The 27,384-nt window shown below is 60.1% G+C and overlaps 2 protein-coding genes across 11 annotated transcripts; one reads left to right on the top strand and one right to left on the bottom strand.

Annotated features, from left to right (window-relative positions):
• Nucleotides 1–1,281: 1,281 nt before the first annotated feature.
• LOC129211706 (protein eva-1 homolog C-like) lies at nt 1,282–13,059 on the bottom strand. Of its 10 annotated transcripts, XM_054839218.1 has the most exons (10): nt 11,933–13,059; nt 10,837–11,835; nt 7,634–7,833; nt 6,387–6,559; nt 4,506–4,629; nt 4,137–4,302; nt 3,827–3,970; nt 3,593–3,664; nt 3,137–3,226; nt 1,282–2,426 (listed from the first exon to the last, which is right to left on the bottom strand). In XM_054839218.1, the coding sequence occupies exons 2-10, from the start codon at nt 11,366–11,368 to the stop codon at nt 2,041–2,043; spliced, it is 1,887 nt and encodes a 628-aa protein (XP_054695193.1). In that variant the 5' UTR covers nt 11,369–11,835; nt 11,933–13,059; the 3' UTR covers nt 1,282–2,040. The 10 variants fall into 10 exon arrangements, with proteins under 10 accessions (XP_054695193.1, XP_054695192.1, XP_054695195.1 ...); XM_054839217.1 differs by having other exon boundaries at nt 10,837–13,059; XM_054839220.1 differs by having other exon boundaries at nt 3,830–3,970; nt 10,837–13,059.
• A 223-nt stretch (nt 13,060–13,282) lies between these two features.
• On the top strand, nt 13,283–22,474 carry LOC129211707 (chloride intracellular channel protein 2-like). Its single transcript, XM_054839228.1, has 6 exons — nt 13,283–13,417; nt 18,223–18,332; nt 18,773–18,898; nt 19,934–20,040; nt 20,482–20,663; nt 20,821–22,474. The coding sequence occupies exons 1-6, from the start codon at nt 13,361–13,363 to the stop codon at nt 20,980–20,982; spliced, it is 744 nt and encodes a 247-aa protein (XP_054695203.1). The 5' UTR covers nt 13,283–13,360; the 3' UTR covers nt 20,983–22,474.
• The last annotated feature ends 4,910 nt before the right edge of the window (nt 22,475–27,384 follow it).

The following is a 27,384-nucleotide window of genomic DNA, read 5'->3' as shown; positions in this document are numbered from 1 at the left end:
CAGCCAAAAATACGAGACGGGTGCATACTTGCCAGGCAGAGCTGGGATGCATCCTACCGCCGATGGAAACACGATGCATCGGCCTGTGGGATAAGATCCCCAGCCAAAAAGCCCCATCCAAGTCTGCCTGCGGCTCTGCGGGGGCTTGGGCAAGCTGCCTGCTTTGGGACAGGTCCACGTCTGCCCATCCCGCCCAGGCTTGGCAGGGGGAAGCCGGCTTTTCCAGTCCCCATGGCGCTGCTGTGCTGGTGCTTGTCAGGAGGCTCTCAGGAAGCCCAGCTCCACTGCAGGGGCTGCAGCTCGCACCACACGTGCCAAAATCCCACCTGGCCATCAGGGAGTACTGGAGGAAAGATGAGAGGAGCAAGAAGTGGACCCTGCGAGGTGAATGCCGTGGCAGGAGCTGTGCCAGCTGTCCAAGCACAGAGGCAAGTCTGTGGTGTCAGTCCTGTCCATCATCTAAGGATGCTGGAGGCTGGTTTGAGGTGAGAGCCCTCCCAACCCTCCTTGGGCGCTGGCATCCCTCAACAAACCCCCAAATCAGGCAGGATGCCAGTCCTTGCCTCCCCTCGTTGGAGTAGGAATGCAAGCCTGCTGCATTGCCATGGCACTCAGCTCCGCACTGGGAGAGCATCCACCACTGCGCACAGCGCGGCTCTGGCCACAGAGTGCGGCCAGCAGCCAGGTTAATGAGTGCACTGATGTCCCCCACAGCCCCGTCTTGCTGCATCCAGCCCAGGCACTTCATGTGTGGTGGCGGATGGAAAAATAGACCCTGCTACATGCTAGCTCAAGAGCATCGGTGCCTGGAGTGTCCCTTTTGTGACAAGAGCTGGGTCGCTGCTGCCATCCAGCCCCTTCCCACAGCACTGAAGAGCCCACACTGCCTTTCGGAGCTGCAGCAGCCCCCAGACCCAGCCCAGCTCCCTGGCACTGTGGGGATGCTGAGAAGCGCCTCTGTGTGGCATTTGGGGACGTTTGCTTCAGGATTGCTTGCCAGACAGAAAACCTCGGGCTCAAGAGAAGGAGCAAGGGCAGGTAAGCATTGTTCATGGGATCCACATGGACTGCTTTCCCCCCCCCCGCCTTTCCTTTCCCCAGGCTAAAACCTTATCCTTTCCCATCCTAAAACAGGCCCAACTTGTTGTTCCCCATGGCCCAGGGCCAGAAACACCAGTGGGAGGCAAGGAGCTGGTCTGCACAGGGAGGGCTGAGCTTTGCTGCTTCCTTTATCCTCCCTTTTCACTATTAATGGCAGAGGTCAGGGAGGGACATGGTGTCTACGAGCTGTTGCATTTATTTACTGGAAAAAGCCCCAGCAAGTTAACCCAGGGAGGTCTCCTGCCAGCGGGGGAAGCATGAAGGAAAGCACAGAGCAACGCAGGGTGACAGAGCTCCAGGATGCCGGCAGGGAGGTGAGAGCCAGCGCCGAGCCAAGCTGCTGGCTGCCCCAGCGCTGGGGTGCAGCTCCCTGGGGGACACCAGGGTTGCAAGGCACACGGCGTGGTAGGACTGTGCTGGGCGATGCTCATGGCTCTCTCCCACCCGCTCTGCATGCATCCTCCCCGCGTCCTGGCCGTTTCTGCGTCTCCGCCACCGGCACGCTGCCCGAGTGCTGGGCGGTGTTTGCAGCACCAGGGGTGGAAGCCAGTACCCAAGAAGAAACAGGAGCAAACAGCTAGAAAGGCTCAGGGTGGGCACGGCGTGGCTGCGAAGGGTTAGGTACTAGAGCCAGCCGATGTGAGCCGAGAATGGGGAGGTTAGCTTAGGGTTAGCGGTGTGTTTGTGGCAAAGGAGCCAGTGGCCCCACGAGCCATCGCGCAGTTCCTCAATCGCAGCCAGGGACCGCATCTTACCCCTGGGTTAGAGGTTTCCAGGCTGGTGGAGCAGTGGGTTGATGGCCACGCTGGGGCTGCTGTGGCCTTGCTGCCACTCAGGATGCCCACTCACCCCAAGGAGTCCAAACTCTTGTGTCTCTCCGATGTTGGATCCCGCTCAGCCTCCACCCCGTGATGCTCTCCAGCCATTTTCTTCCAGTTCTTATTTGGTGGCCGATTTGATCTTGTGGATGGCGTATGGGCTCGACTCCTTGGGCATCCAGATCTCCTCCCCGCCACGGCCCTGGTGCTCCACTGCTCCCTCCATGGCTGCCGTCAGCTCTGGGCCAAAGATGCTGTCGGTGGCCCGGTAGGTGTGGGTGAGGCGGCGGAAGGAGGAGTCCGAGGAGCTGTCATCAGGAAGGTCTTCATCCTGCTCATCTCGCAGCTTTGTCCTGCTCAGCTCCGAGCTGCTCCCCACCTCTGGGTCTTTGAGAGCCTCCCCCGCCTCCTGGAGGAAGGTGGTTTTGGGGCTGATGATGCACAGCAGGAGCATGAGGCCTCCAGAGACCCCGCAAAGAAAGTAGAGGCCAACTTTCTCTGGGACGCCTGGGGGGGCAAAGAGCAGAGAGACACCAAGGTACAAACCGCCTCTGCAGCTTGCAGAGCACCAGTGCCTGGAAAACTCCCTCTGCCAGGCACACGGGAGGAAGAGGAAGGGAGCAGGGATGCCCTCAGCACCCAGGCTGCAGGGGCAGGACAGACCCTGCCCTAGTGATTGTGGGAGCATCACCCAGAGCCTCATCAGCACCCACCAGTGTCCCGAAATGCCCCTTTCCCCATAGGAAACTCCCACTGGGATGCAGGGTAGGTGCCACAGGGGGAGGAATCATCTTGCCAGGGATTTAAATGGGTAATTTCCCCTGGCAAGGGAAATACTGCCTGCAGAGACGTGTTTTCCATCAGTGCCCCTGCAGACAGGGCAGGAAGGAAGGAGACCGGGCAGATAATTTAGCCCGTTGGAGAAGGAAGGTCCGTGGGCAGGATCGCAGCGGCACCACGACCACTGATGCTGCAGGACCTCGAGGCTTGTTCAGCCTCTGAGCTCCCGCCCTGCGTGGCCCCTCCCAAACCCAGCATGGGTGCTTGGTGCCCTCCTTCCTCCTCGCGTGCCTGCCAACCCTGCTGGAGATGTCTGGGGTCTGGCTGCCTCTGAGCCAAGCCCTGGGCTGAGTGGGGGCCATCATGGGACCTGAGCCACCCTCCCAAGCCTGTCCCACTCCCCCAGGTGCTGCGTGAGAGCTGGGGAGGGCACGTACCCCAAAGGTCGGCAAAAGCTGCCAGAGAGCTAGTAAAAATCATCTGGTCTTCCCGGAGCCTGGAGAACCTGGGCCCTTTGTACCAGCCACCTGCAGCGAACAAGGGGATGCGGGCTGAGACACGAGGTGCTCCCTCGTGCCCCACTGCCTGGCTGCCTGCCTCCTTCCCCACGCCACGCTCCTTCCTTCCTGCACAAGCGCTCCTCTGCCCGCAAGGATGCTCCCCTGCCGGTCCTCCTCTCCCTTGCTCCCAGCAGACCACACCTATCCAGCCCCTCAGACGTGGGCCCTGACTGGTGGATGGCTTCAGCCACACGACAGTGATGCTGGGATGGAGCTGCAGGGCTCGTGCCAGCGCTGGGTACCACGGCTGCAGACAGGCCGTGGAAGGAGTGGTTCACCCAGGTGAGGACATGATACTGCACTGCTTTTGGTGTAACCTCCCCACCACGTTACCGTGCATGTAGTCGGAGAGCAGGAAGGGGTCCGAGGTGTCAGGGCCCACCTCCTCCAGCAGCTGCTTGGGCACTGCAAGAAGAGCACGCACCAAGCATCACCATCCTGCTCATCCCCAGCAGCTCTCCCCGTTTCCCCAGGGAGCCATGCGCCCCTGCCTGCATGGCACAGGGTGGGTACAGTGGGGGCTCAGCCAGTGTCCCCCATGTCCCCAGCCACGTGGGTGGCTCTCACCACAGGTGTAGGAGACTCGCAGCTGTTTCTTCATGCCGGGGAGGCACGGGTCCCCAAAGGTGGCCTGGTCAGCAGCCACGGTGCAGTTTCTCTTGCGGTGGCACTTCTTGGAGACCCTCCACAGGGCATCTGGAGCCAAGCACTCTGCAAAGACATGGGGCATGGACCCATGGACAGACCTGCCCGCCCCTGCCCGCCAGGCACCAGCCGGCTGGGGCCAAGGGGCACAGGTACAGCCTGACGGCATACTTGTGCCACACTCTCTGCATGGCTCCCGGCCCCATTTCTGGCTTGAACTGCTCCAGCATACCTATATGGGGTCCCCCAGTGTTCAGAGCATCGCACTCTGGTTTGCCCCGCAGGAATCGTCCGTAATTTGCAGAATAAATGGCCAGGATGGATTTTGGTCGGCACTGCAGCCTCAGCTTGTCGTTCTCACACACGGTCTTGACCCGATGGTTCCCTGGGGAGTGACACTGCAGAGTGTCCCAACACATCCCGAATCACCTGCAGCTCCCTCTTCCCTTAGCCCAGCCAAAGGTCTGAGAGCTGCCAAGGTCAGGGCTGGAGGAGGGCGGCAAGATACAGGAGCATCTTGGCTCCCCTCTCTGCCCCTTTCCGAGCAGCCGAAGCCAGGGAAAAGCCCATGCAGCGTTGCCCAGACCCTGCTCCACCTCACCTGGCCGGCACTTGTAGGAAGTGATGAGGTACTTGTGTGTCCCAGGGCACGGGTCCGGCCCAAAGACTTGGCTGTGCACCGAGAACTGGCACCACTGCTGGTCCTGGCACTCAGCCAGCAGCTTCTGGAGAGCGAAGCAGGACAGACGTGAGGATGCGTGGGGAGGCCCGAGGCTCTTCTTGCCTCGTCTCCTTCAGTGCCGTCAGCAGGCTCAGGGAAATGGCCTCTCACCCCACAGAGGGGTCCTACAGCTGCTCGCGCCTCCATCCCCGCTGCAGTCACCCTGCTTCACGTGTGGGTTCCTGAATCGGTTCCTCCCCTGCACCCACACGGAGCTGTGTGCCAGCGTAGTTCTGCCGGTACCTGTGCCGGCACACACACCGGCGCCGCGCCACGCAACGCGTGTTCAACACCCGTGCGGGCGTGCACATTAACACGGCCCTGTGCAACACGCCTGTAGGTGCGGGCACTGGCACGGCTCTGTGCAACAGCCACGCACATGTGCACATACACACAGCCCACTGCAACACCCGTGCAGGCACGCGCGCTGCCACGGCGCCGCGCAACACCCGTGCAGGCGTGCACAGCCCCGCGGCTCCCTGCGTGCAACGCCCGTGCGCTCACGCCGGGCTCCGTGCAATGCGGACGCGCGGCCACGAGATGGGGACGAGAGTTCGCACCAGCGCCCGGGCGGGGTCCCAGCTGGGCACCGGGGGGGCCTTTGCCGCTGCCCGCTCTCCCTGCCTGCCCACGGCGGCCTGAACCCGCGGGGTGCTGAGCCGGGCCCGTGGCTCTGGCAGGGACCTCCCGGGCAGCCTGGTCTTGGGCTGGCCGTGGGGCTGCGGCTCCTGGTCCCCACAGCCCCTGAGGATGCTGGGCACGCTGCAAGCCTGGGCAGCAGCAAACCCACAGCCTGAGCAGAGGCGGTTGGCAGCGGGGGTGCGTGTGCGTGCGTGTGCGTGTGTGGGGACCCTCGCTGCCGCCCCTCTGGGAAATTGCCCTGTGATTTGGGCGCTGGGATCCCTCCACCTGAGACGAATGAGCCCCTTTTCATCTGTCCTTCCCCTTCTCTGTCCCTGTCCCCCCCAGTGTAGCATAGGACTGAGCCTCCTCTTGGTCTTCACTGGCTGCCAGAAATTCAATTTGAGGAGGAAATGCCATTTATCTTTCTCTCCAGGTTTTGCCTAAACAGAGCTGAGCCTCAGCAGCAGCCTTGCTGTCTGCTCTCCAGAAGTCCCTTCTCCTACAACAGCCGCCTCCAGGCAGTGGGGAACCCAGCCCTCTGTGATCACGGTCCCCCGGGTGGAGCGGCTCTATCTTGTTGCAAACCTGAGCTGCACAGATCCTGCTCAAAGACCTGCCCTTCGGTCTCCAAAAGTCTGTGCCGGGGCATATCCTCCATTCTGCACCTAACACACAAGCTCTGGGGACCCTGACCTGTGTTTGCAGGGTGATTTGCAGGGCTGGCTTGGTGCCGTGTCAGCACGGTCCAGCCTGGTGCTTGCAGAGCTCCTGGGACATGAGGGATGCCAGGAGGGGATCCGCAGCTGGAGCAGGACTGGGCAGCAAAGCCTCGCGAGCTCCCAGAGCAGGGAACTGGCCCCTCGGCTCTTGTTCCTTTTCTCCAGCTCCACGTTCCCCTTCCCCACAGGCGGCTGCACACAGCTGGGTTTGCTGCGATTTTGCCCCTGCCCTAGCAAGGAGCTGGAACAGGAACAGAGAAGTAGCACATGAAATCCTGTCCCCATCAAGGAACCCTCCTGCTGGCCCCCACCACATGTCCTGGCTGCCCTGGCTTTGTCAGAGCCCTGTGACTAAGAGGGAGAAGTCAGGTACGGTTTGGGTGTACTTGTGTCTGGCATGGCATGTTGCCCATCTCACCCGCTCTCCTGCAGCCGGTGGGTGTAGCCTCTCCCCAGCCATGGGTAGAGCTGAGTAGCTGGACCAGGGACTCTCAGCTGGGGCCAGGGAGCATTGCCTGGCCGAGCAGGGCTCCAGAAAAGGCAGCAACCAGACTCCCGTGACTGCAAGGCCAGCTCCAGCCCCAGGCGCTGCTGTGGGACGAGGGGATCATAAGCGAGCGCGGCCCCCAGGAGATGGGGCTGCAGCATTCGGCCAAGGTTGAAGTTGTTGAGAACTGGAGGAGTTTGGCTGGCAAAGGACACGCACTCGAGACTTTCCAGAATGAGCGTTATTGCTCTCCCAGGTGACTGCTATGATGCCTGGACCGGGCTGCTGCCAGCTGCAACAGCTGGTGTGGTCCGAGGCATCCCAAGACCACGGATGCTGAGGCCAGCCGTGCCGGTGTGGAGAGCCAGAAGCCAAGGTAAAGCTGCAGGATGCCAGGGGACAACATCTATCCCAGTTCCTCTCTGCCTCATTCCTCAAGCTGCTCATGATGTCTCATGTGTGGGGCTGGTGGAGGGCTGATGTCCTCACTGGGCACGGGGTTTTCCCCCAAACGCAAAGAGGAATCAAGCACAGCCACAGCACAGAGCTGGCTGCGGGGCTTTTGGAGCAGCCCAGAGAGCGCTTCCTCCAGCCAGGCATCAGCTTTAAGGAGGTCCCTTCCCTTCTGCCGGGCCCTGCCTTCCTCCCCTCTCCCTGCACTGGCTACTGCAATCAGCAGATCCTCCTTCGGGCCTGCTTCGTTAATCTGCTTCTTGAGAGTCGCCAGCACGGACGAGTGCTTCTTCTGGCTGGGGAAGAGCCAAGCTCTGTGCTAACCCCAGGGGATGCACCCACAGGGCTGAGCGCAGCATCCCTCACGGGTCCCTGTCCTGCTTCCTGAGCCTGGCACCCTGGCTGCTGCACCATCCCTCTCCCGGGACCCAGCCCCGGCTGCCGGGGCTTTCTCCGAGCCTGCTGCTGCAGTGCCTCCTGCCAGGCTCCTCTGGCAGGGCTGCCCCACCCCAGTGGGGACCCATTGCAGGTCTCATCCACCCTTATCTCCCAAAAACGCTCTGGGAAAAGGACTCCAAGAGTGAATCCTGATGCTGAGGGCAGCAGCCTCCCTTCGGGCACGGGGAGGCTGCACTGCCTGCAGCCACCCAGCGCAAGCAGGCAGCCCAGTGACCTGGGGAAGGAGGGATGTGCAGCCCGGTCCCTTGAGACCCCCTCGCCCTTACCAGGTGGGCAGTGGTGGATGTGCATTCCGTGCTTTCCTGGGAGGCATTGCCAGGGCTGGGGCAGAGGTTGGGGCTGGGTACGCGGCGCCCATAGAAGGCGCCGAGGATGCTGATGGTGGTCTTGCGAGGGCAGACGATGAGGAGCTGCTCCCCGTCGCAGGTGTGGGCGGTGTGGTTCCTCAGCACTTTGCGCAGGTACCCTGGAAGGGGAGAGCATGAGCGGCGTTGGCTGGAGGAGACACTGGGACCACGGCGGTGGTGCTTGGGCTCCCGACAGCTGGTGGCAGTGAGGACATCCTGGGCCAGGGCACTTATGGGGCGAACAGGACCAGAGTGGGGCTGCAGCAGAGAAGGCGGACGTGCAGCAAATCTTACACCCAGCATTGCAGCCAACAGGCTGGAAAGAAGCATGGAGTAGCCGAGTTGGTTAGCAAAGGGAAGCAAAAGCTGGAGGCAGGATGACAGATCAGAAAAAAAAAAAAGTATGGAAGAATCCCATGAATAGTAGTCAAGGGTTTAGAGAAAATCAGACTTGTTATGGAGACATGGGGAGGAGAGAACAAGGATGAGACAGAGACGATCACCCAGAGATGATCACCAGAGCTGGGGAGAGAAGGATGCTTTCTGCTGAGCCATGAGCTGGAGGAGAGAAGGGTCCAGTGGCTGCTGTCAGCTCCCTCAGTTGGCTGGGTCAGTATGGACGGGTGTGAGCCACCAAGTCGTCATCGGAGCCCAGCTGATCCCTGGTCTCTCTGCCGGAGAAGCATTGGTGCGAGCCATTCCCAGCCCATGGCTTTTCCAGTGGGCACTGGTCCTTCTCTCCCTGAATTCCCGTGCGGGATATTTCTTTTAACCCTGCCTAGTTTGTGTCCCACACCACTAACCCTGTTGTTTTCCCTGCATGGGACAGTAAGGTGGGGCTGTCCTGCCCAGCCTTTAAGAGGGCTGAACATGCAGCTATCAGCTCTGGCTGGTATCAGCTGTGCTGGATGCTGGGGGAGCAAGGAAGCTTGTTTTAATAAAAGCTCTGCAAGCTGGCAGGGATGCCCTGAGCAGGCACCGGTTGCTGGAGGAGGCTGAGGAAGCAGGAAAAGCTGACAAAAAATGATGTGTAGGGCCCTGGACAGAGCGGTTTTGATCAGGCCTTTGAATAAAACAAAAGCAAGGGGGAAGCATCATTTTGAGGCTGGGAGGTGGGGACAGGGCAACCCGGTACCTGCCAGGCAGGATCCTGGGCTGCCGGGTGGGTCACAGACCCCAGTCCTCAGCTGTGGGGTCTTTGGAGCGACTTGCACCCCGGCCCTAGCCCAGCGATGGGGTCAGGGCAGGACACACACCCAGCCCACTGCGTGTCAAACCCCCCCAAAACCAGTACGGGAAGGTGGGAGCGCTGGATCCCAGTCCCGTGCTTCTCCCTCTGTCAGCCTGCAAACCGGTGCCAGGCTCAGCTGTACAAAGGGCCCCTTTCACCTTCCCTGCTGCCACTGACCCTTTGGCATCCACGGCCAGCATCCCTCCCTGGGGACACGTCAGCGGATGCGGCTGGGAGCTGCCCCTGCTCGGAGTTACTCTTTCCCTTGGACGCGGGCAGCTGCTGGCATTTCTCGGCTCCTTTTGCCTTGCGAGCATGGGGTGAGCGAGTGGGAGGGCCACAGCCTTGCACAAGTGAGCTCTTGCTCACTGCTCTGCGTGCTGGAGGAGAGCGGAAAGGAGAGGCAGAGGAGGGTGAATGGGGGCAGACAAGCTGTTTTAGCCAGGTCAAAGCTCCAGTGAGATGCAAAGATGCTCCTTGGAGGACACGGAGCTGGATCAGCCCCTCTGGTTGTCCCATATCACCAGACGCTGGGGGCCGTGAGGGGCACAGGACCCTGCCCGGGCTGCCGGCCCCCATCTCCTTCCTCTGCATCCCCTGCAGCAGCTCCTTGCGCAGGCTCCAGAGCCGCCTGGGGCTCAACTTCTGCCTGGCACCAACCCCAGACCTGCCTGCCCTGAGACAGCTGGCGGCGGGGCTGCCTACACTGCTGGGCCGTCCCTGGGCACAGGGGGCTGAGCCAAATCCTGAGTACGGTGGGGGACACACGGGAGGAATAGGAGCAGAAATGGGTTTCCCCAAATCCAGCCTGCCTTGCAGCAGGCACCCTCTTGTCCTGGCAGCACCAGCAGTTTGTATTTTAAAACTGAGGCTCAAACAGTGCCACAGGGACAGAGGTTTCTCCATCACACCATTTTGGGGCAGTGAGCAATTGCAAAGATGGTTTGGGTTTTTTTTGGGGTGAAACCATGGCAAGGAGGCTGCAGGCAGATTTTGTGAGTAATTCTGGTCGCCTGCCGGTGCCGCTGACTCAGTCCTCGACGGTGCGGTTGTGCAGTGAGCTCTGCCCAGATGAAATCACATCCTCTCTGCTGCAGCCCGCCCTGCCACGCTCGGCAGCGTTGTTCTAGGCTCTCGCACCACCTGGGCCCGGCAGAGTGGAGTGGAAGGTGTCCGTGGCTATTTCTAGAAGATCCTTCAGAGGAATGGCAGGCCCCAGGCACCCAGCCTGCCTGCACCCGTCCTGGCTGTCCCAAGCACTGGGGCACAAGGGATCCCAAATTTCTGCCTCGGCTACATCTGTAAGGCTCACTGGCGCTGTTCCCGGGGACCCGATCTGGCCCTTGCTGTGCCTTGTGGCAGCGCACCCCACGGCCCCCCTACTCAAGGGTGGCTCTGTCTGGGGACGGCAGCCACCGGCTCTGGCCAGGGAGCGGGTAGGGCTTCAGCCGATCTCTTCCCTCACTTCTCAGAGCAGCAAAGGCTTGCAGGGGAGTCCTGGGTACTCCAGGAGCCTTCAGCTCCATACCCTGCCCAGCAGTGAGGTCATGAGCATCATGGCTAGGGGAGTCTCAGAAAAACTCACGGACTGTCTTCAGATTTATTTTTTTGCATTTCTGCCTCCAAACTGTCCACGGGAGCACAGAAGCAGCGGGGGGGGAGCTGCTCCCTTGCTCACATCAGGGCTGTGGGACATGCACGGGGTGTTTTCAGATCCCAGCCCTGCCGTGGGGATAAAAAAAACCCCAGTGTTTTTGGCAAACTCCCTCTGCCCTGCACTGGTTTGTGCCTCTCTTGTCCCTACCCCACCAACCCAGCTGTCGCTTCGTCCCCCCCTCACACCGGCACGGTCCCCGGCATCCCTTGTCGCCCTGCTCACGCCCCGACTCACCTGAGAGCTCCGGGCTGGCCTCCAGCCCCACAGCCAGGCAGAGGAGGACCAGGGCTGCTGCTGGCCCCACCAGCGTGGCCATGGCGCGACTGCTGCCGGCTCTGCTGCGTCCCACCAGGCAGCCTCCGCCAGCCCGGTCCGCAGCTGTGGCTGGCACTGGGACCGGCAGTGTGCAGGGACAATGGCTCGCTTTCTGCCCTGCCAAGGCGCTGGAGCCAGGCGGGCGACTGTATACCCGCTCTTTGTCTGCTGCCCAGGGCAAGGGGCTGCTCTGGACAGCTGAGACACTCTTGGCACAGGGACACCTCCCACAGGGAGGGAGGAACGTGTTTGCAAAGGTGCTCCGTGGCGGATGAGCGGGTGCCGGTGCCTTGGCATCACCGTGCTGGTGGAGAAACCAGCAGCCCCTTCCCTCCCGCCTCCGTTCCCCCGAGCAGAGGAACAGGGCTTGGCAAGGTTTCCAACGTGCCCCCTGCTTTCTCATGGACACGGTGAGGTAGAAATCCGGATACACGTGTGCCGTAATCTCCATCTCGGCAAATGTCCGGCCATTCACTGTTCGAGGAGGAAGGGAAGGGCTGCCTGCCCTGCCTCCCAAGGCAGCTGTTCCTGCAGAAAAGGCAAGCACCCGCCCCGCATCAAACACCGTGGGCAGGGACGTCTCCAGTGCCACCCTTCTGCCCCCACAGCCTCCGCAGGGCCAGATATCGGGCGCTCCGACACCTCACGAGGAGGACACTGTGCCATGTCCGTGCCACCGGCCCTGCAGCAGTTAAATCCCTGCCTGCTGTTTCAGCTGGCAGCTCGGAGGGAAACGCAACGGGCAGGAGCTGCTGTCTCTGCCCCAGGGCTGAGGTCAGCAGAGAAGGCAGCAGCCGGCAGCGCCAGGAGCTGGCACGGCTCTCCGCAGGCGCAGCATCGCTCGAGCAGGGGTTGCAAGGGGGGTGCCGGGGCAGCAGCAGGGACTGGCACACATCACCCAAGGGTCTGCAGCGGGAGCTGGGTGGGGGGAGCGAGACGGGCTCTGAGTTTATGCTTGAGGGTGCTGCCATGGCCCTGCTTGGCACTCCCGATGCCATTAATTCATCCCTCTTACTTATGAGAACGTCAGGCGGGGTTTCCTGTCCCATCAAGTGGAGTTTCCCGTTGAGTGGAGTTTCAGGTTCTCTCAAACCCTGGGCAGAAAGAAAAATGCCCCCCCCAGCCCCTCCTGTGCAGCCACCAGTGTAAGCGCTGCTCTGGGCTGCGCAGCAGCACCCGGGAGAAACATCTCCCTTGGGGAGACTCCTATGGGAACCCGCAAAATCGTTTCCCAGCCTAGTTGCCTCAGGGTGGATGCCGCCTTATAAGGGTTTGATTATTTTTAGGAAAGTCTGAGCTTATCCAAGCTGGGGGAGGGGGTGGGGCTGAGTCAAGCCATCAGGATCCCCTGCACCAGCTACGGGGTCCCAAGGTGCGCGACAGGACTTGCCCAAGAGGGGAGTTAAGCCCGTGGGTGCTGGGAAGCCATCTCCCCTGGGACAGCAGCCAGGATGACAGCGAATGTTTCCCTCCCATCCTGGGGGAGGAAAGCAAGCTGGTCATCCTTCCTGTGAAACAGCCCAAATTCCAGGAATGGGGCCCTTCTGGGAGTCAGCCCTGGCGACGGCCCTTCCCATCACCCCACCAGGCACCATCCCAGCTGGGCTGCTGCCAGCAGCGCTCTGGGGCTCCCCACTGCACCCCGACACGCTCCAGCCTCTTTGATTTCCCTCCTTGGCTGTTTTGCAATCCTTCCTGCCTGAGGTCTGCGCCCTGGCAGTGTCGGCCCGCTGCAAAGAGCTGGGGCCAAGCAGCCATGCTGCCCCGCTTGTCTTCCCCGAACCCTCGCCCTGCTCGGCCTCCACTCCTTGCAGTGAGGGGTGCTCAGAGGAGCCCACCCGGAGGGACCCCCGGGGGGGGGGGTGGGCAAGGAGAGGAGCTGTACCTCCTGTATCGTGATGCAGCAGCAGGAGGGGGAAAGGCAGCGGGAAGGTCAGCTCCGTTCACCACAAAGAGAAAAGAAGTGGCGAGCCCCGGGGTGCCGGTGGCTGGGTGCAAGGGTGGGAAGATGGCGAAGGGGCAGCACGAGACCGGAGCAGCACAAGGAGCAGCCGGCAAGGTGCTTCCTCTACAAAACACCCCTGTTCCCAGCTGGGAGGTGACGGCAGCAGGGCCAGGGTTGCCTGGGCCACCAGCCCACTGCTCAGAGGCACGGGAGCAGCGCCTGGGCTCCGGAGATAGACTGGAAGGGGACCCGTGAAGCGTTCAGATAGACCCGTGCTGAGTGACAGCTGGGAGGCCCTGCAGCTTCCCCCTCCCCCGCCCGCTCCTCCCCACTTCAGGAGGAAGGAAAGGGCAAGTCCCAGCCCTCGGCAGGGCGCGAGCGGAGCCGAGGTGCTCGAGCTGCCAGCTCTCTGAAAGCCTCCCCTGTCAGAGCTCCGCAAAGGACGGACCAACTCACCACAGCAGTGAGCGGCCAGCGGTCCCTCCCCACGCTGCCGGGATGGAGAGTCGGCAGCACAACGCCACCAAGGAGCCCGAGATCGAGCTGTTTGTGAAGGTGGGTCTCGGGGGGGGGGACGACGGGATGACAGTTGCTCTTTGGTGGCTCCCTGCAGGCTCATCCTCACCAGGCTCCAGCTGGGCGTAGGTGGTGGGAATTCACGGGTGTCTTCACGTTTCCAGAGGCTGGAGATGGGTACCAAGTTTAGGATCCTTTCCAAGAAGGCTGGCTAAGCGGGTGTCCAGAGGAGGGGACCAGGCGCGTGGTGGAGCAGGGACCGGTGGGGTGTCATGCCCAGCATCCTACAAGATGCCCTGGTCTCACGGTGGCCGTGTACCCCAGGGGAACAGCGCTGCTGGCAGCTGGTGTAACGAAGGAGCAGGCACACATAACGCCTCCCAAAACCCAGATAAGACAAGCCCCAGCCTGAGAACAGCAAGCAGGAGAGCTGAGAGCAGCCACTTCAGCTTCTCCCGTGAGCAAGGGTTGCGAAACAGAGCACGGATGGCTTGGGGAGCCCGCGCGGGTGCCCACATGTGGGCGGGATGGGGCGGTTTTGCAGAGCAGCCCGGGGGGGATTATTCGCTGGAAATTTTTTTTTTTTTTTTCCCCTCGGTTAAGCAATTTTCCAAACACTTCTCCTGGAACATTTTAACACTGGAGTTCCAAATATCCGCAGTGGACATGCGGGGTGTAGAGAGACGGGAGCCAAAGCTGGCAGCTGGTAACTGCGTGTGCCAGCAGCGATGCCAGCACGGCCCGGGACACGCTGTCGAGTGACGGTGGCCGGGGGAGCGATGCCTCCCTGTGCCACCACACCGAGGTTTTAAAGGCAGTTTCCACGCAGCCCCTCAGCTCCGTGGGCTTTGCTCCTCCCCTCCTCGGGCAGCTCGGTGCCCGAAAGGGCCGTGGTGCCTGGCTGGAGGCACTGGATTCCCCGGTGCAGGCACTTGGCAGTGCTGGGCACCGCATGGCGCCTTGCTTGGGTCGTAGTTGAAAATGTATTTTGGAGAGGATTGTCTGAACCTTCATGGAAGGGATCTTCCCCATCCCCTTGCCAAAACTGTGGCCACAGCAGTGCTTGCTAGGCACTGAGCTGAATCCAGGCAGGTGTATTTTCTTGGCGAAAGTAATTCGGGTCTTGTATTCCCTTCTTAGCACCACTTTTTCCCTGGGATGGCTGGGGAGAAGAGGAAAATGATACATGAGGTGACCGCAATGGCGGCAGCACCTTCAAGGGGGTTTTCAGAGGGAAGGGAAACAGAAAACAAAGCAGCAGCGTCGTCAGGACTTCCTCTATGCCTTAATTTAGCACAAAAAAAACCCAAACAAACCCCTTCTGGCTTGTCTGTTAACAGACAAATTGATGCTGTGCCTCATTCTCCTACCAGTTTTACCAAAGGCACATCAGCTCCCGACTGCAGACAGGCACCCTCCCGCGCCATCGGCACCTCTCCCCTCTCCCGGGCTGGGCTCAGCCCCGAGACACGGCTGCCTGCGCCAGCTGCAAATCACGGGGGGAGCCTACCGGCACGCCACCCCCGCCCAGCCTTCGCTTTGGCAAACGCGGACGTTAACGTGGCGAGGGCAGGGAGGGTGCGAAGCAGCTCCCGCATCGCCTTTGGGTTGGGGTGAGTGGTCCCCAAAGGGCTGGCAGTTTCTCACCCTGCCATGGTCCCAGTGGGAGACCCACCAGCTGGGGGGGGTCTCCCTGCCCGGGAGGAGGCTCTGCCCCTCGGCCCCACGAGGCATTTAGCTGCCCCCAAGACTGCTTCCCGGCTTTCGGGGTGACTGTAGGAACTGTGGGCAGGTCCTGGTGGGTGTCGAGCACCTAGCAGTGCCCCAAGCACGCAGTGCTGCTCCCTCCTCCCGCTGCATTTCATGCTGTTGCATCGAAGGGGAAACCACAGGAACTGCCAAGTAATTTTGGTGTCTTAATGCCTCGTGCAGCCTTGGGAGACCTCGGAGAGCCGCGGCTAAATACCTCCCTGGAGATGCTGTGCTAGCCCACACTGGGTTTATCCATCATCCAGAGGGGAGAAGAGTGAGGGAAGTCAGTCGGGGGGGTGGGGGCTGCAGGCTCTGCACCCCCCCACCCCAGTCCCTGCTGCAGCCCAGGGAGAGCAGGGGAAGAGCCTCTCTGAAGGAAGTAGGGTGATGACTTCCCCGCCGTGCTGCTTGGCTGTTGCTGGGGAGGGAGGGCGCGTGGCTATGAGTGTCCCCAAACCCCTGTCCCCTGAGCTCTCCCCATGGCCATGTGGGTGCCAGTAGGGCCACGACAGAGCCCAGTGCCCCCCCGGCAGCGCCCAAGCACTGGCGGAGCTGCGCTCTGCCTCCTCCAGATGAAGATTTGTCTCTGAACATCCTAGGATGGGCTTGGCTTTTTTGTCGGGGTTTTTTTCCCTGCAGAGGCCATTCTGATTTTTCTTTAATTCTGGTCCAAAATTCCCCACCTCTCTATTTTTAAAAGACAAGGGGAAAAACCAGCCTGAGCTACGCGGAGGCTGGAGCTACAAGACACGCACAGAGCAGCCCGAAGCAGGCAAGCACAGCCTGAGCACGGAGCAGCCCCTGAGCAGCGAGGGACATCCTGCCCACCCAACCGTCCCCTCTAGCACCACCGTGTCCCCACCGGCGCCACTCATGAGAGGGGAAAGCAAAGGGGACCCGGCCGGCTGGCTGCCCTCTCCTCTGCCGCCAGCAAGGGCCATCTCAGGAGAGCAGGGAGGAAAGCGGCAGTCTTCGTGCCAGGCAGCCACAGAAGCACCTTCTGAGCTGTTGGTGTTGGAGATGCTCCAAAGAATGGCTTTAGCTTTGGCTTGCAGGTGCCAGGGACGATGGAGAGGGGAAGGGGAACAGAGATGTCCTGCTCTCATACCGATGGGAACCCCTCGTGGCTGTTTTCTGGCTCACCCCTCCAGCTCCCTCACAAGACATCTGATACACGATTTTACCTGTTACCAAAGGAGCCTTATTTGTTGTAAGCTGGCACGGGATGCTCCTGAGTGGCAGCTGCCCTGGATGCAGGAGCATTTCTTATTAAGAGCCAGCAAAAAGCCTCATGTGTGAACTCAGCTTCGCTTCGGGGTATATCCCAGAGAATCAATACATTTCTCAGTTCCCATTTCCTTTCTCAGGAGCATCATTTCATGGCAGCTGAGCATAGGAAATACTGGTTAAAAGTGATTTTCATTCCTCTGGAAGGACCAAAAGGTGTGGGCATAGTGGAAAAGCAGACCATCAGTGCCAGCTGACCATTCAGAGTGACGGGGTTTTGTTTTGATCGGTTTGCTGTCTCCCTTAAGGGTGAGTTTGAGGCTGGTGTATCTCTCCTGGAGAAGCTGAGCGCTCCAGAGTCCGCAGGTTTCTGGGCACCTGTAGATACAGACAGGTGACTCGTAGCACTTACCTTCAGCCCAGGAGAGCCAGGCACAGGTCTCCGTGTCTTCTGCTAATGAAGCATCCTCAGCCATCCCGTCTCTGGGGCCCCAGTGAGGTGCAAGCTCTGGAGCCATCTCCAGCTGCCCACCCTGGATGTTATTGCTGCTACTTGACTTCTGCACCACCAGATCCTCCCAAATCTCATCACCCTCCTGCTTAGCCTCCGGACGTCAGCTCGCCAGCTGATACCGAGACTTAGTGCAGGGCCGCGGGGCACGAGCTGTCCCACCAGGGCTTGCATGCCGACACAAGCCGCTCCGTGGGAGCAGCACCCCTCTGCGAAGGAGCTGGCGTGAGCTGTGCTGCTCCTCCCTGCAGTGGCAGGACCGCCGCACACACGGGGGAACCACGGTTCATGTGCAGCTGAGGAACTAGTTAATTCTCTTAAAGAAGTCGAGCTTCCTGTGAGCCATTTTACCTCTCATACCACAACGCAGCTTCCCTCTCTGAGCAGCATCTGCGCTGGTTTTCATGCACTGGAGGGAACCTGCCCCATTCCTCTTGAACAAATTCCTCAGAAGGAGTTTCAGTCCTTTTTGCAAAGGATATTTTCAGCTGCTGCATAGCAAGGAAATGGGCTTCGCTCCACCTGCTGCTGCTTTCCCTTGGGATTGCTGAATGAGCATCAACGGGGTGAGACCCTGATGAGAAGAACCTGGTGGGACTCAGGCAGGTTGTCCAAGCTCCTCGCTTTCCTGTGTCCCCACTGCTGTTTGATCCCGTCCTGATCACAGAGCAGCCCCCTGAGCGCTGAGATGCCATGGCTGTGTCCGTGCAGGGGGATTGAAAGGGACTGTCTGCACGTGACTGAAGCTTTAGGAGCTGATGCGTGGCTGTGTTCCCCGCTGGTGCTGGGTGGGATGCCAGCGTGAATCCACCTCTGCAGGCTGAGGAGGCTGTTTGGGTGGTTCTCGGCCATGATCAGCCTGGGGAAGTCGTGCCTGGGTTCGTTAAATGTACAGAAAACCGGAAGCAGACACTAACAGCACACAAAAACAAACTGCTCTTTTCCTGGCAAACATGAGCACATTTCCCTTCTCGCCGCCCTCTCCAGCCTGGCCTCCCAGCCAAGGGGAACCTCCCTTCCTCCCCGTCCATCAGCAATCGCCCTCCACCTCCTTCCCCTGCCTCCTTCTTCTCTTCCTCACGGCTTTACCTGACGTTTCTGGGAAAGATCCGACCCTGGGCATCCTGAGGATGCTCTCTGATGCTTTCCAGTAGCAGCACGGCCACAGCTCAGGGAGAGGATCCTACAGCTGAGCCAGGAGGAGCTCCCTGCACCTTGCAATGCCAGGGTGCCAGACCAAGCCCTCCATGTGCCTTCCTCCCAAGACCAGTGGCTCTTCACCTCCAGGCACCCCATGTGGGCTGGGTGAGCCCAGCTAATCGGTTAAATCGTTGTTTCTCTGCTTTCCCGGCAGGCTGGTCTGGATGGAGAAAACATCGGAAACTGCCCCTTCTGCCAGCGCCTCTTCATGGTGCTGTGGCTCAAAGGGGTCAAGTTCAACGTCACCACGGTGGACATGACCAGGTGAGAAGGCACCACGGCCCAGCCCTGTGCCAGCAGTGGGGCAAGACACCCCTGGCTTGGCTCCCCCCATCAGCACTTTCCTCCCTCCCGCCTGCACCGCAGCCAGCGTGCCACTGCAAGAGGGACGGGGGTGACAGTCCCTGCCCGTCACGCCCTGGGGTGCAGGGGGAGGGCCAGCACCGAGCTCCAGCCGCATGCCAACATGTGCACGGCACCGGGACCCCCTGTCCTGCTGTCTGTAGGTGCGAGTCCAAGGCACCACAGAGCAGACCGAGAGGCTGGGGGGGTACTTCTAAGCCCCCCAAACCCGGCAAGTGGGGATGCTCCTGGTCCTGTGCCCCCTCCCACACACCCACCTCAGCTCTGTCCATTCGCTCTGGGGAGGCTGGCGGGTGCAGACAGGGTGCGGGCTCTGACCCCACTTCTTATCTCCACTCCAGGAAACCTGAAGAGCTGAAAGATTTAGCGCCGGGCACCAACCCACCCTTCTTGCTGTTCAACAAGGAGCTGAAAACAGACTTCATTAAGATCGAGGAGTTCCTGGAGCAGACCCTGGGCCCACCCATGTAATTGCAAGCTTTCTCCTTCCCCCTTTTGGGGCCCGTCGGGCACGCCGCAGCGTTGCGTAGTGCTTGGCAGATTGGGAAACCCAGGCACAGTGCTGAGATGTGCCTGAGAGCAGCTCAGGGAGGGGGCTGGCTCCCCATCCAGCACCCTGAGCCGTGCTCTGCAGGGCTAGGGGTTGTGACGCCGAGGGGCTGCGTCCCCAGGGAAGGCGGCAGGTTGGGCTGCGAGGGGACGGGGATGGGCTAGGATGGAAAACAATGGGAGGAACCGCTTTGGTCCCTTGGTGCAGGCAGGGCTGGGGGGAAGAGGGAGGGCGCGGGGGGGTCCCTGCAGGCACAGGGACCCCCCCAGGAGCTGGTGGTTTTGCAGCTGGCTGTGGTGGTTGGTGTTGAGGCAAAGGGGGAACGCGAGACCCCCCTTTGCCATTCGTATCCCGTGTGCTCAGCTGAGCAAAAGCAAATGCCCTTGCTTGAAGGCAGCAGTGCAGCTGGCCCAAAGGGCTGCGGCCCCCCTGAGCTCATGCAGGGCACTGCCCGCAGCCTGCCAAGGCAGCCCGCCCCGTGCCCCGCACGACTGCAAGCCCTCCTGCCAAGGGCAAAAGAGGAAGCTTCACATGCATTCGTCATCTGCCTCCTCAGACGTGTCTGCCCTGGCAGCGCACCCTGGGACGCATCAGCAAACAAGAGACTGCTCCTGAGGAAGCCTTGGGAGCTTCTGGCTTTCCCAGACCCCTCCCGTGCCTCTGGGCTGGGCCAGAGCTGCCTGCAGGCAGGGCTCTGCTGCCCACCAGCGTCCCCAAAACGTGGAGTTTCTGCCCTGTGATTTTCCCCTAGCAAACATCCGAGATAATACAGCTCCCAGGGTGGCAGCTGCAGTAATTTAAAGCATCACTGTTCTCCCACAACCGGCTGAATATCACCTGCGTCCTCCAGTACCAGCCCTGGACACCGTGGCCCAGGAGATAACACAGCTGAGGACCACACAGCTGAATCTCTGCCTCCATCCTTGCCTGCACTGACACTGTCTCTTTAAAGGTATCCGCACCTGAGCCCCAAGTACAAGGAGTCCTTCGACGTGGGGAGCGACATCTTTGCCAAGTTCTCAGCGTACATCAAAAACCCGCGCAAGGAAGCGAATATCAGTAAGAAATACGGATGGGGGCTGCAGGGCTGTGATTTCCCACACTGGGTGGGATGGAGAGACGCTTTTGCAGACAAATCCTGCCACCAGGTTAGGGTTCCTGTCGTGTTCCCCACCAAAGCCTCCTTGGCAAGTGGAGGAACGGGCAGGAAGGGTGAAGGCAGTCCTGTGTGTGCTCCACGGGTCTAATGGACCCGTGTACGGGCGCTGGGGAGAGTGGGTGAGAGTGGGTCCTGTAGGGGAGCATGGGGTGATGGTGTTGGGATCCCCTGGGAGCAGAGACTCTGGCCAGAGTCCAATGCTGTGTGCCACCGGTGTGGCCCTGAGGACTTTGTCCCTGTATGCAAAGCCTGGGAGATGCTCAGCCACCCTGGCGCAGCCCTGGGCTGTGCTGCGGGCCCGGGGCACTGGGCTAACGGCACTTGTTTCCCTGCCTACCCAGATTTCGAGAAGGCTCTGCTGCGGGAGTTTCAGCGGCTGGATGTCTACCTAAACACCCCTCTTCCTGAGGAGATTGACCAGGACAGCGTGGAGGACATCACCGTCTCCAAGAGGAAATTCCTTGACGGAGACCGCTTGACGTTGGCTGACTGCAACCTCCTGCCCAAACTGCACATCATCAAGGTAATGGCACCAGCTCCCAGGGCCAAGGCGGGGGCACCCACTCCAAGAGGGTGACGGGGTAGGACGATGCCAACAGGGATGTGTCCCCCTCACAAACCAGAGAACGAATCTTCCCCAGGACTGGGAAGTCTCAGGTTCCTCCTCCTCTCCTCTCTAGATCGCAGCCAAAAAGTACCGCGACTTCGAAATCCCAGTGGACATGACGGGTGTCTGGCGCTACCTCAACAACGCCTACGCCTGCGAGGAGTTCAGCCACACGTGTCCTGCGGATGAGGAGATAGAGCACACCTATGCCAGCGTGGCCAGGAAGATGACCTAACCCCGCTGCGGGGTGCACCGGCAGCACTGCCCCTGGCCGAGCCCTCCACCTCCGCAGTCCTGACATAACCAAACCCCGGCCAAGGAAGGGACTGGAGGGGGTTTATGGCATCGCTATCCCCGCCTTTCAGAAATAGTGCCTTGCTTCACAGCCCCCTGCCGCTCCCTCCTCCTCCTCCGCTGGCTGGCTGCAGCCCCTGTGTGCCATCAGCGCTGACCACGTGTACGGACCGGTCCCTGCGGGGCTGCAGCGGCGACTGCATCCCTGCTCCCTGAAAACGGGTCTCACGGCCTGTGGCCACGTGTCACGGGAAACGCCGAGTGCTAGCCTTCTGCAGCAGCACTTTGGTGGAAGAGATGAGATCCCCCCCAGACAGCTGGGCCAGCCCTGCCTCCCCATCCACTGCTGGAGCTGCTCTGCTCTGCTCTGCCAGCCCCGTGCGGTCCCAGCCATCCCGTACGCTCAGGAAGAGGTGTCCCGGGATCCCAGCGCATCACCTGGGCTGGAGCTGTTTGAATTCGCCCAGTCGCCCTTCTGCACGGCACCCCGCGTTTAGGCAAGCCCTCTCCTCCACCAGGGCATCCAGGCTCCATCTGAAGACACCAAAAGGCTCTGCCCCGGTAGTTTATTGCAGTGACAAAGTGTTCTCGCTGCTAGAGTTGTAAAGTGCATCTAACTCCCCATTAGGACATGGGGGCAAGAAGATGCTGGGGATGATGCCTGGCATGCAAGTGCCAGGAGCTGCTGTGGGAGAGAAGGAGGAGCGCGGGGACTTGCAAAGGGCTGAGGATGGAGGGCTGAGGATCAGAGCATCCCTTGCATGTGTGCCAGCATGCAGGGCTGTGTGCTGCTGGCTGCAAGGTCCCGCCTAGCTCCTGTGAGCTGGGAAGCCTCTCCCTGCCTTTCAGGACACTGCAGGAGACGCAGCTGTGTACAGCTCCAGCTCTACCGCCCCGTCCCTGGTGCCCACCAACACTTCAGCTGCCTGCGTGGGAGACGGAGGCATGGGGTAGGGCATCCATCCGGTTTCCACACCCCAGTACCAGACTAAGAGAGCAGGCAAAAGCTGCCCTGCCAAGTGCAGTGTCTGTAGGAGATACGTGGGCACGTTTGGTGCTCCCTGGCTCAGCCTTGTGCCTTCCCATCCAGTGTCTCTGATGCAAGAGCCGCTCTGCACAGCCATGACATCCCATCCTCCCCCGTCTGATACCTCCAGCTCCCCCAAGGGCTCCCGACAGTGCCTGTGAATTCAGCCAGCCCTCCCCAGCCAAAAAAATACTGTACAGTGAGTGTGGTGGGTCATGTGGGGACACAGAGATGACAGACCCCCCCCCAGCCCTCACTGCCACTTCCCTCTTTGCACTAAAAGGTGTGTCTTCGCAAGCCTGTTCCTGATAGCACTGGGTTTGGGGACTGGTTTTGTTATCGATGGGTTTTAGTTTGTTTGGGTTGTTTTAAACTAAAAACAGCAATAAACTATATTTTAATATGCCTTGCTTGTGTACTGGGCATGGAGGGTGCTGCAGGGGTGGAAGGGGGGGTCTCTGCAGTGGAAACCCTTTTTGGGATTTAGCATAAGTGAAGCCGTAGCCCCCCAGTCTCTGCTGCTCTGGATCGCTGGGATGCACGTGGCAGCTCCTGCCCGCAGGAGAGATGTCCCCTCCTGTCTATGAGGATGCTATGGGAGACGGTGCCAAAAGCTGAGGCAAACAACGTCTGCTGCCTGGCATTGCCTTCAGCGTGACCGGACCAGGCAGGGAGGGAAGGTCCCCGTTAGCCACCCGGGTTCCCCCTGCCGCCAGACCCTTCTGAGGGCAGCTCCGCAGCCCCCCTTCCTGGCCTCTCTTAGCCGGGCACTGCACCGGTGGAAGCTGCGAAGGGTTAAGTCCAGATCCCAGGTGACACCTCGCATAAGTACACGCAGAAATCCTTCCCCAGGTGAGTCTGTCCCCTGTCTGTGTTGCGCTGAGGAAAGGGCTAGTCTAAGGTCACCACGAAAACAAATGTTAAGCACATGGCTGAGGCACCAAATCCCTTGCTGTCTGACTGTTTAACTGGAAACCAGCTGGTGTGTCGGGGGCTTTCCAGCACCTCACCCTTCAACCAGTCCCTCCTCCAGTGCCTGCCTGTGCACAGCCCCCACGAAGCTCCCGCCAAGCTCTGGGAGCCGAGCAATCCCAAGCACTTGGCCTTGTACTTCCTTTGCCTCCGACACGCGGCCAAGCTACTAAAGCTCTGGAAGTCCCCATGAGTCAGCCGGGCGACGAGAGGAGCCCCTGTGCCTGCTCACTTCCCAGAAGCACCGGGCAGCATGCCGCACTAGGGCCGCTTGCAGGGGCTGCGCGAGCAGATCAACGGGCTGGGGGGTCACGCTCTCCTTCAGGGCTCAAGCTCTGCCCAAGTGACTTTTCCTCCAACATCAGGAAGCCCAGAGTGTCTAAACGTGCTTACCCCGCTGGTTGGTACTAGCACACATGGACCAGGACCACTGGGTGGATGCAAATGGGTGTCCTCAGCCCCAAGCCCAGCAGATGCTGGCTCTGCTGCCTGCAGTCCCCTGGGGCACCGACCTGCAGCAGTGACGCACGGCAGGGCACCATGCCTTAGCAAAGCCCCCGGCACACGGTGGAGCACAAGGACTGGCCATATCTCACGGACCCTGTCTGAGCCCGCTGCTGGGAAGAGCAGGGTGAGCTGTCAGGCTCCTCCGTCCAACACAGGGGAGTTCATCCTGCGGAGCAAAGGGACCTAGTGACACAGCTGGGTGACATATGGCTCCGACAACTTGGCTTCAGCAGGGCGCCCGTGGCACCTCCCGAATGCAGACACCACGCATCCCCAGACGAGGGCACTCCCAGACCAGCACATGAAGTGGGAAGCATTGCTCTCTGCAGCCTCCCAGCCCCAGAGCTTGGTTGGTCCTGGGGTGACCTGGGCATCCGCATCGCCCGTTGGTGCTCAGCGCTTGGGTCCCGACCTGCTGAGCTACAGGGAAGCTCCTGCCTGGGGAGAAATCACAGGTCTGAACCAACAAGTTCACACGTCTATAGCCCATCGATCAGCCCTGCAGCCCTATCCGCGCGCACGTTCCAAACACATTACGCTCAGTCTCCAGCTTTTGGGGCTTCCATGGTCCCCACCCACATCCCGGTGGGCTCCCAGTCAAGCCAAGCCGCTAAGGCCGCCTGTCTCCTGACCTGCTGGCCCAGCACCGTGGGGAGAGATGCAGCAGGAACCGATGGCCTGGGTCACGTCACAGCTCAGACCACGAAGCCTTTTTGGGCTGAAGGATGGGGTCCGTCGGGACAGCTCTGACGCTGCAGCTCCATGCCACTCGGGGGACCCGCCTGGAGCTACAGAGCCATCGCGAAGGCACCTTGCACAGGGCGGCTGGATAACAGGACCTCGCTCAGCGAGCCTGGGGCCCCACAGTGCCAGGTCTCTTGCCAGATACGCAGGCACATGGCGGGCGGTGCTCGGGATGGCTGCAAGAATTTGGGGTGTCTCTGGGCTGTGCCAGAGTGCTGGCAGGGCAGCTGCAGTGACAGGCAGGATGGAGAGCAGGCAGAGCAGGGTAGGCACAGGGCCGGGGGGGGGGTGGGCCATAGCCCGAGGCATCCCTGCCTCCCATGTCTTTCAAAGGAGAATAGGGATCTTCCTTTGTTCTGTCAGCCTGCAAAATATTAGAGAATTTAATATTAGAAAATATTAATTTTCCCCCGTCATTTCAGGAGCTGCCGTCTCCCTCGTGTTTGTTAGGTGCTATGTTTCCTATGTGGCAGCAAAAGTCCCATTAGCCCCCGCATAGCAAATTTCCATTCTCCAATACTTTTATAGGCTGTCAGCTCAGCTCTCTGAGAATTAGTAATAAGAAATACCCTCTTGCACAGTCCTAAAACTGCTGCTTCTAATAAAGAGCTGTTTTCAGCTGCATTCCTCTCATTGCTTTGATCTGGTACCGGCAGAAGCTGAAAACACCGTCAGCGGCACGGAGAGCAGCCAGGAATGAGCCTATCGATCACGGTGAGTCAGAGCTTTCAGAAACCTCTGCACCAAATAACCTCCAGGCACGGCACTGTGGCCGTGGGCCCGAGGCCAGCATGAGAAACAGCGGCCGACCTCCGAGATGATGGGCGCTGCAGGGCTGGGCTGGGTGTCTGAGGACCCATCACCGGCTCGCCCATCTCTGGGCTGTGGAGGGAGCGTGGGACGCCTGCGAGCACAAGGTGGGAGCCAGGCACGTGCACACGCCTGAGCGCCGCAGCAGTGACAGAGGGACCCAGGCAGGCATCCTGCTGGACTTTGGGGCTGGGGGCCTGCCCCTGGACCCGGCTCCATCCTCCAGCGCAACCCCATCCTGCTCAGTGTGTAACGCCTGGCCAGGCAGCCCGGAGCGGGTTGTGATCCAGACACATTCCACCCAGATCCTGAGTTGTGCATGGTGGTGGCAGGTCTCTGTTGGGGACCTCACCCCCACAGTGAGCGCTGCACCTTCTTGCTGTGGCTCGGCAGAGCCCCACACGCCACTTGCACCTCTGAGGTGAAGCAAAAAAAAAAAACCCCTCTCACATCCACTTGGAAACTTCAGTTGCTAAAATGCCATCTTGAAATGTCACCAGCCTTTTGCCTTTTTCCACTCTGCATGAACATCTCTGTTTCATACAGCATGGGGACATCTCAGCTGCTCCAACCACCCCCTGGGCTGGGGCGAGTCCCCGCTGGCAGTGAGTAACTCGCCTGAATCACCCGTGGGGTTCCCAGCACAGCTGTCATGTCAAAAACTCAGAAAAGAGCTGGTTTTCTTTTGATCTTTAAAGACCCGGCAGACTGTTACAAAAGCACCAACTGTGCCCAGATATGAGCCCAGCACCCAAAGCCAAGGCAGCTGTGGGAGCCGGTTTAGTCCCACCACGCTGGGCCAGCGCCTCCCAGCAAACAGCCCCGGTCTCGACTGGTGCAGCGCAGGCTGGACTGGCACGATGCACGCTCTTTGCTTGGCCTGGAGGAACTCAAGCACAGGCTGTGGCTCCTTCCCAGAGTCTAGTGGCACATGCAAGAGGGTAGCTTTGGCCAATGCTCCTGTCGAACAGCTCCTTGCAAATGCCCTGCCATCACGCAATGACCTTCAGGAAAGGTGGTGGGGCTGAAGGCAAACAGGACTCCACGCATGTAGGGCTTTGACTCTGACCTTGAGACACATCAGAGACTACGGAGCACAAAGGTAACGGTGACCAGGTGCCACAGTGAATGATGGGAAGAGAGCAAGTCCGTGGCACGGCATCTCTGTTCACTCCTGAACAATGGCCCCCGCAATGTCCTTGTCTTGCTGGCCAAACACTCCCATCACCAAGGGCAGTCCAGGACTGTTGTGGGATGCTCGGAGTTGTGTGGTCTCCACCTTCAGAAGTTTTCAAGGCCAGACTGGAAAAGACCTGATCAGCCTGGTCTGGCCTCAGGTTGCTGACCCTACTCTGAGCAGGAGGAGGTACTAGGCTGCTCCCAAGGCTTCCTTCCAACCCGAACTGTCCTATAACCTGCTGCGTGGGGACACAGCGCTGCTTTCACCGAGCTTGCTGCCTGCAGCCACTGTCCTGGCGGTTAAGAACACGCCTGCCTTTTTGCAGAGCCGCAATGCCGCACTGCTCCAAAACTCAGCTCACAGCACAAAGCCTGCGTCTACTGACCGCCGCCTGTGAGGAGGCAGCTTGGCATTACCTGTCTCCAGGTGAACAACGTGCAGATGCGTGCTCCCTGGTGCAGATGTAAGTTGTTTTTCAGGGCTCATCCCAGGCTGCGGCTGTGATACTGGCCAGCAGCAAATGCTGAGGCTTGTGTGTGGGTGCGTGCACGGCCAAAGGAAACACAGTGGTCCAGCTCTGAAAGAGCTCAGCACTCCAACACAGGGCATAATGAACAAAGTTTATGAGACCAGACCAACAGGATCAAGAAGACAGGCTAGAAAAGAGAACGAAGGAAGATGCAGAGAACTGTGGGGAGAAAGGGAATAAGCTGTTCCCCGGGGAACAGGACAAGAAATCACAACATGGAAAACTGTGACGTGTCCTGGGGAAACTGTTAGTGGAGAAAAGCGACCACTTTCAGGGAAAGAGCAGGGTTTCCACTCCCAGAAGTCTTGAAACAGAAGCAGAACTCACATCCTGGGCACTTGTTGAGGAGATCAGCCGCCGGCGAGGTTCCTGTTCACCTGCTAGAAGGATGATGTGGCCGTGAGACCACAGAGGAGGAAAAGCAGACACATGGGTTTGGCTCTGTGAGCTCTGGCAGAGCAGTCACAACTACAGATCAAATGCCTCAAAAAGCTTCAAGTTAAAAAAATAACTGGGATGGCAGGAGGGAAGGTCAGCGTGGAACATTTTGCTCGAGGATTTACAGACTGCAATG

Source organism: Grus americana, chromosome 12 (assembly GCF_028858705.1).
Source record: "Grus americana isolate bGruAme1 chromosome 12, bGruAme1.mat, whole genome shotgun sequence".
Lineage (NCBI taxonomy): Eukaryota > Metazoa > Chordata > Aves > Gruiformes > Gruidae > Grus > Grus americana.
The sequence above is the reverse complement of the archived record's forward strand: the minus strand, read 5'-3'. Positions and strand labels throughout refer to the sequence as shown.

Excerpts from the sequence above, each read along its gene's own strand:
- LOC129211706 (XM_054839217.1), bottom strand. The coding sequence starts at position 11,368 with ATGGAGATTACGGCACACGTGTATCCGGATTTCTACCTCACCGTGTCC. Across the intron at positions 4,630-6,386 it reads CACCGGCTGCAGGAGAGCGG|AAGCTGCTGGCTGAGTGCCA; the intron begins GTGAGATGGGCA and ends TTCGCTCTCCAG. Across the intron at positions 4,303-4,505 it reads TTCCTACAAGTGCCGGCCAG|TGTCACTCCCCAGGGAACCA; the intron begins GTGAGGTGGAGC and ends GACACTCTGCAG.
- LOC129211707 (XM_054839228.1), top strand. The coding sequence starts at position 13,361 with ATGGAGAGTCGGCAGCACAACGCCACCAAGGAGCCCGAGATCGAGCTG. Across the intron at positions 13,418-18,222 it reads AGATCGAGCTGTTTGTGAAG|GCTGGTCTGGATGGAGAAAA; the intron begins GTGGGTCTCGGG and ends CTTTCCCGGCAG. Across the intron at positions 18,899-19,933 it reads CAGACCCTGGGCCCACCCAT|GTATCCGCACCTGAGCCCCA; the intron begins GTAATTGCAAGC and ends GTCTCTTTAAAG.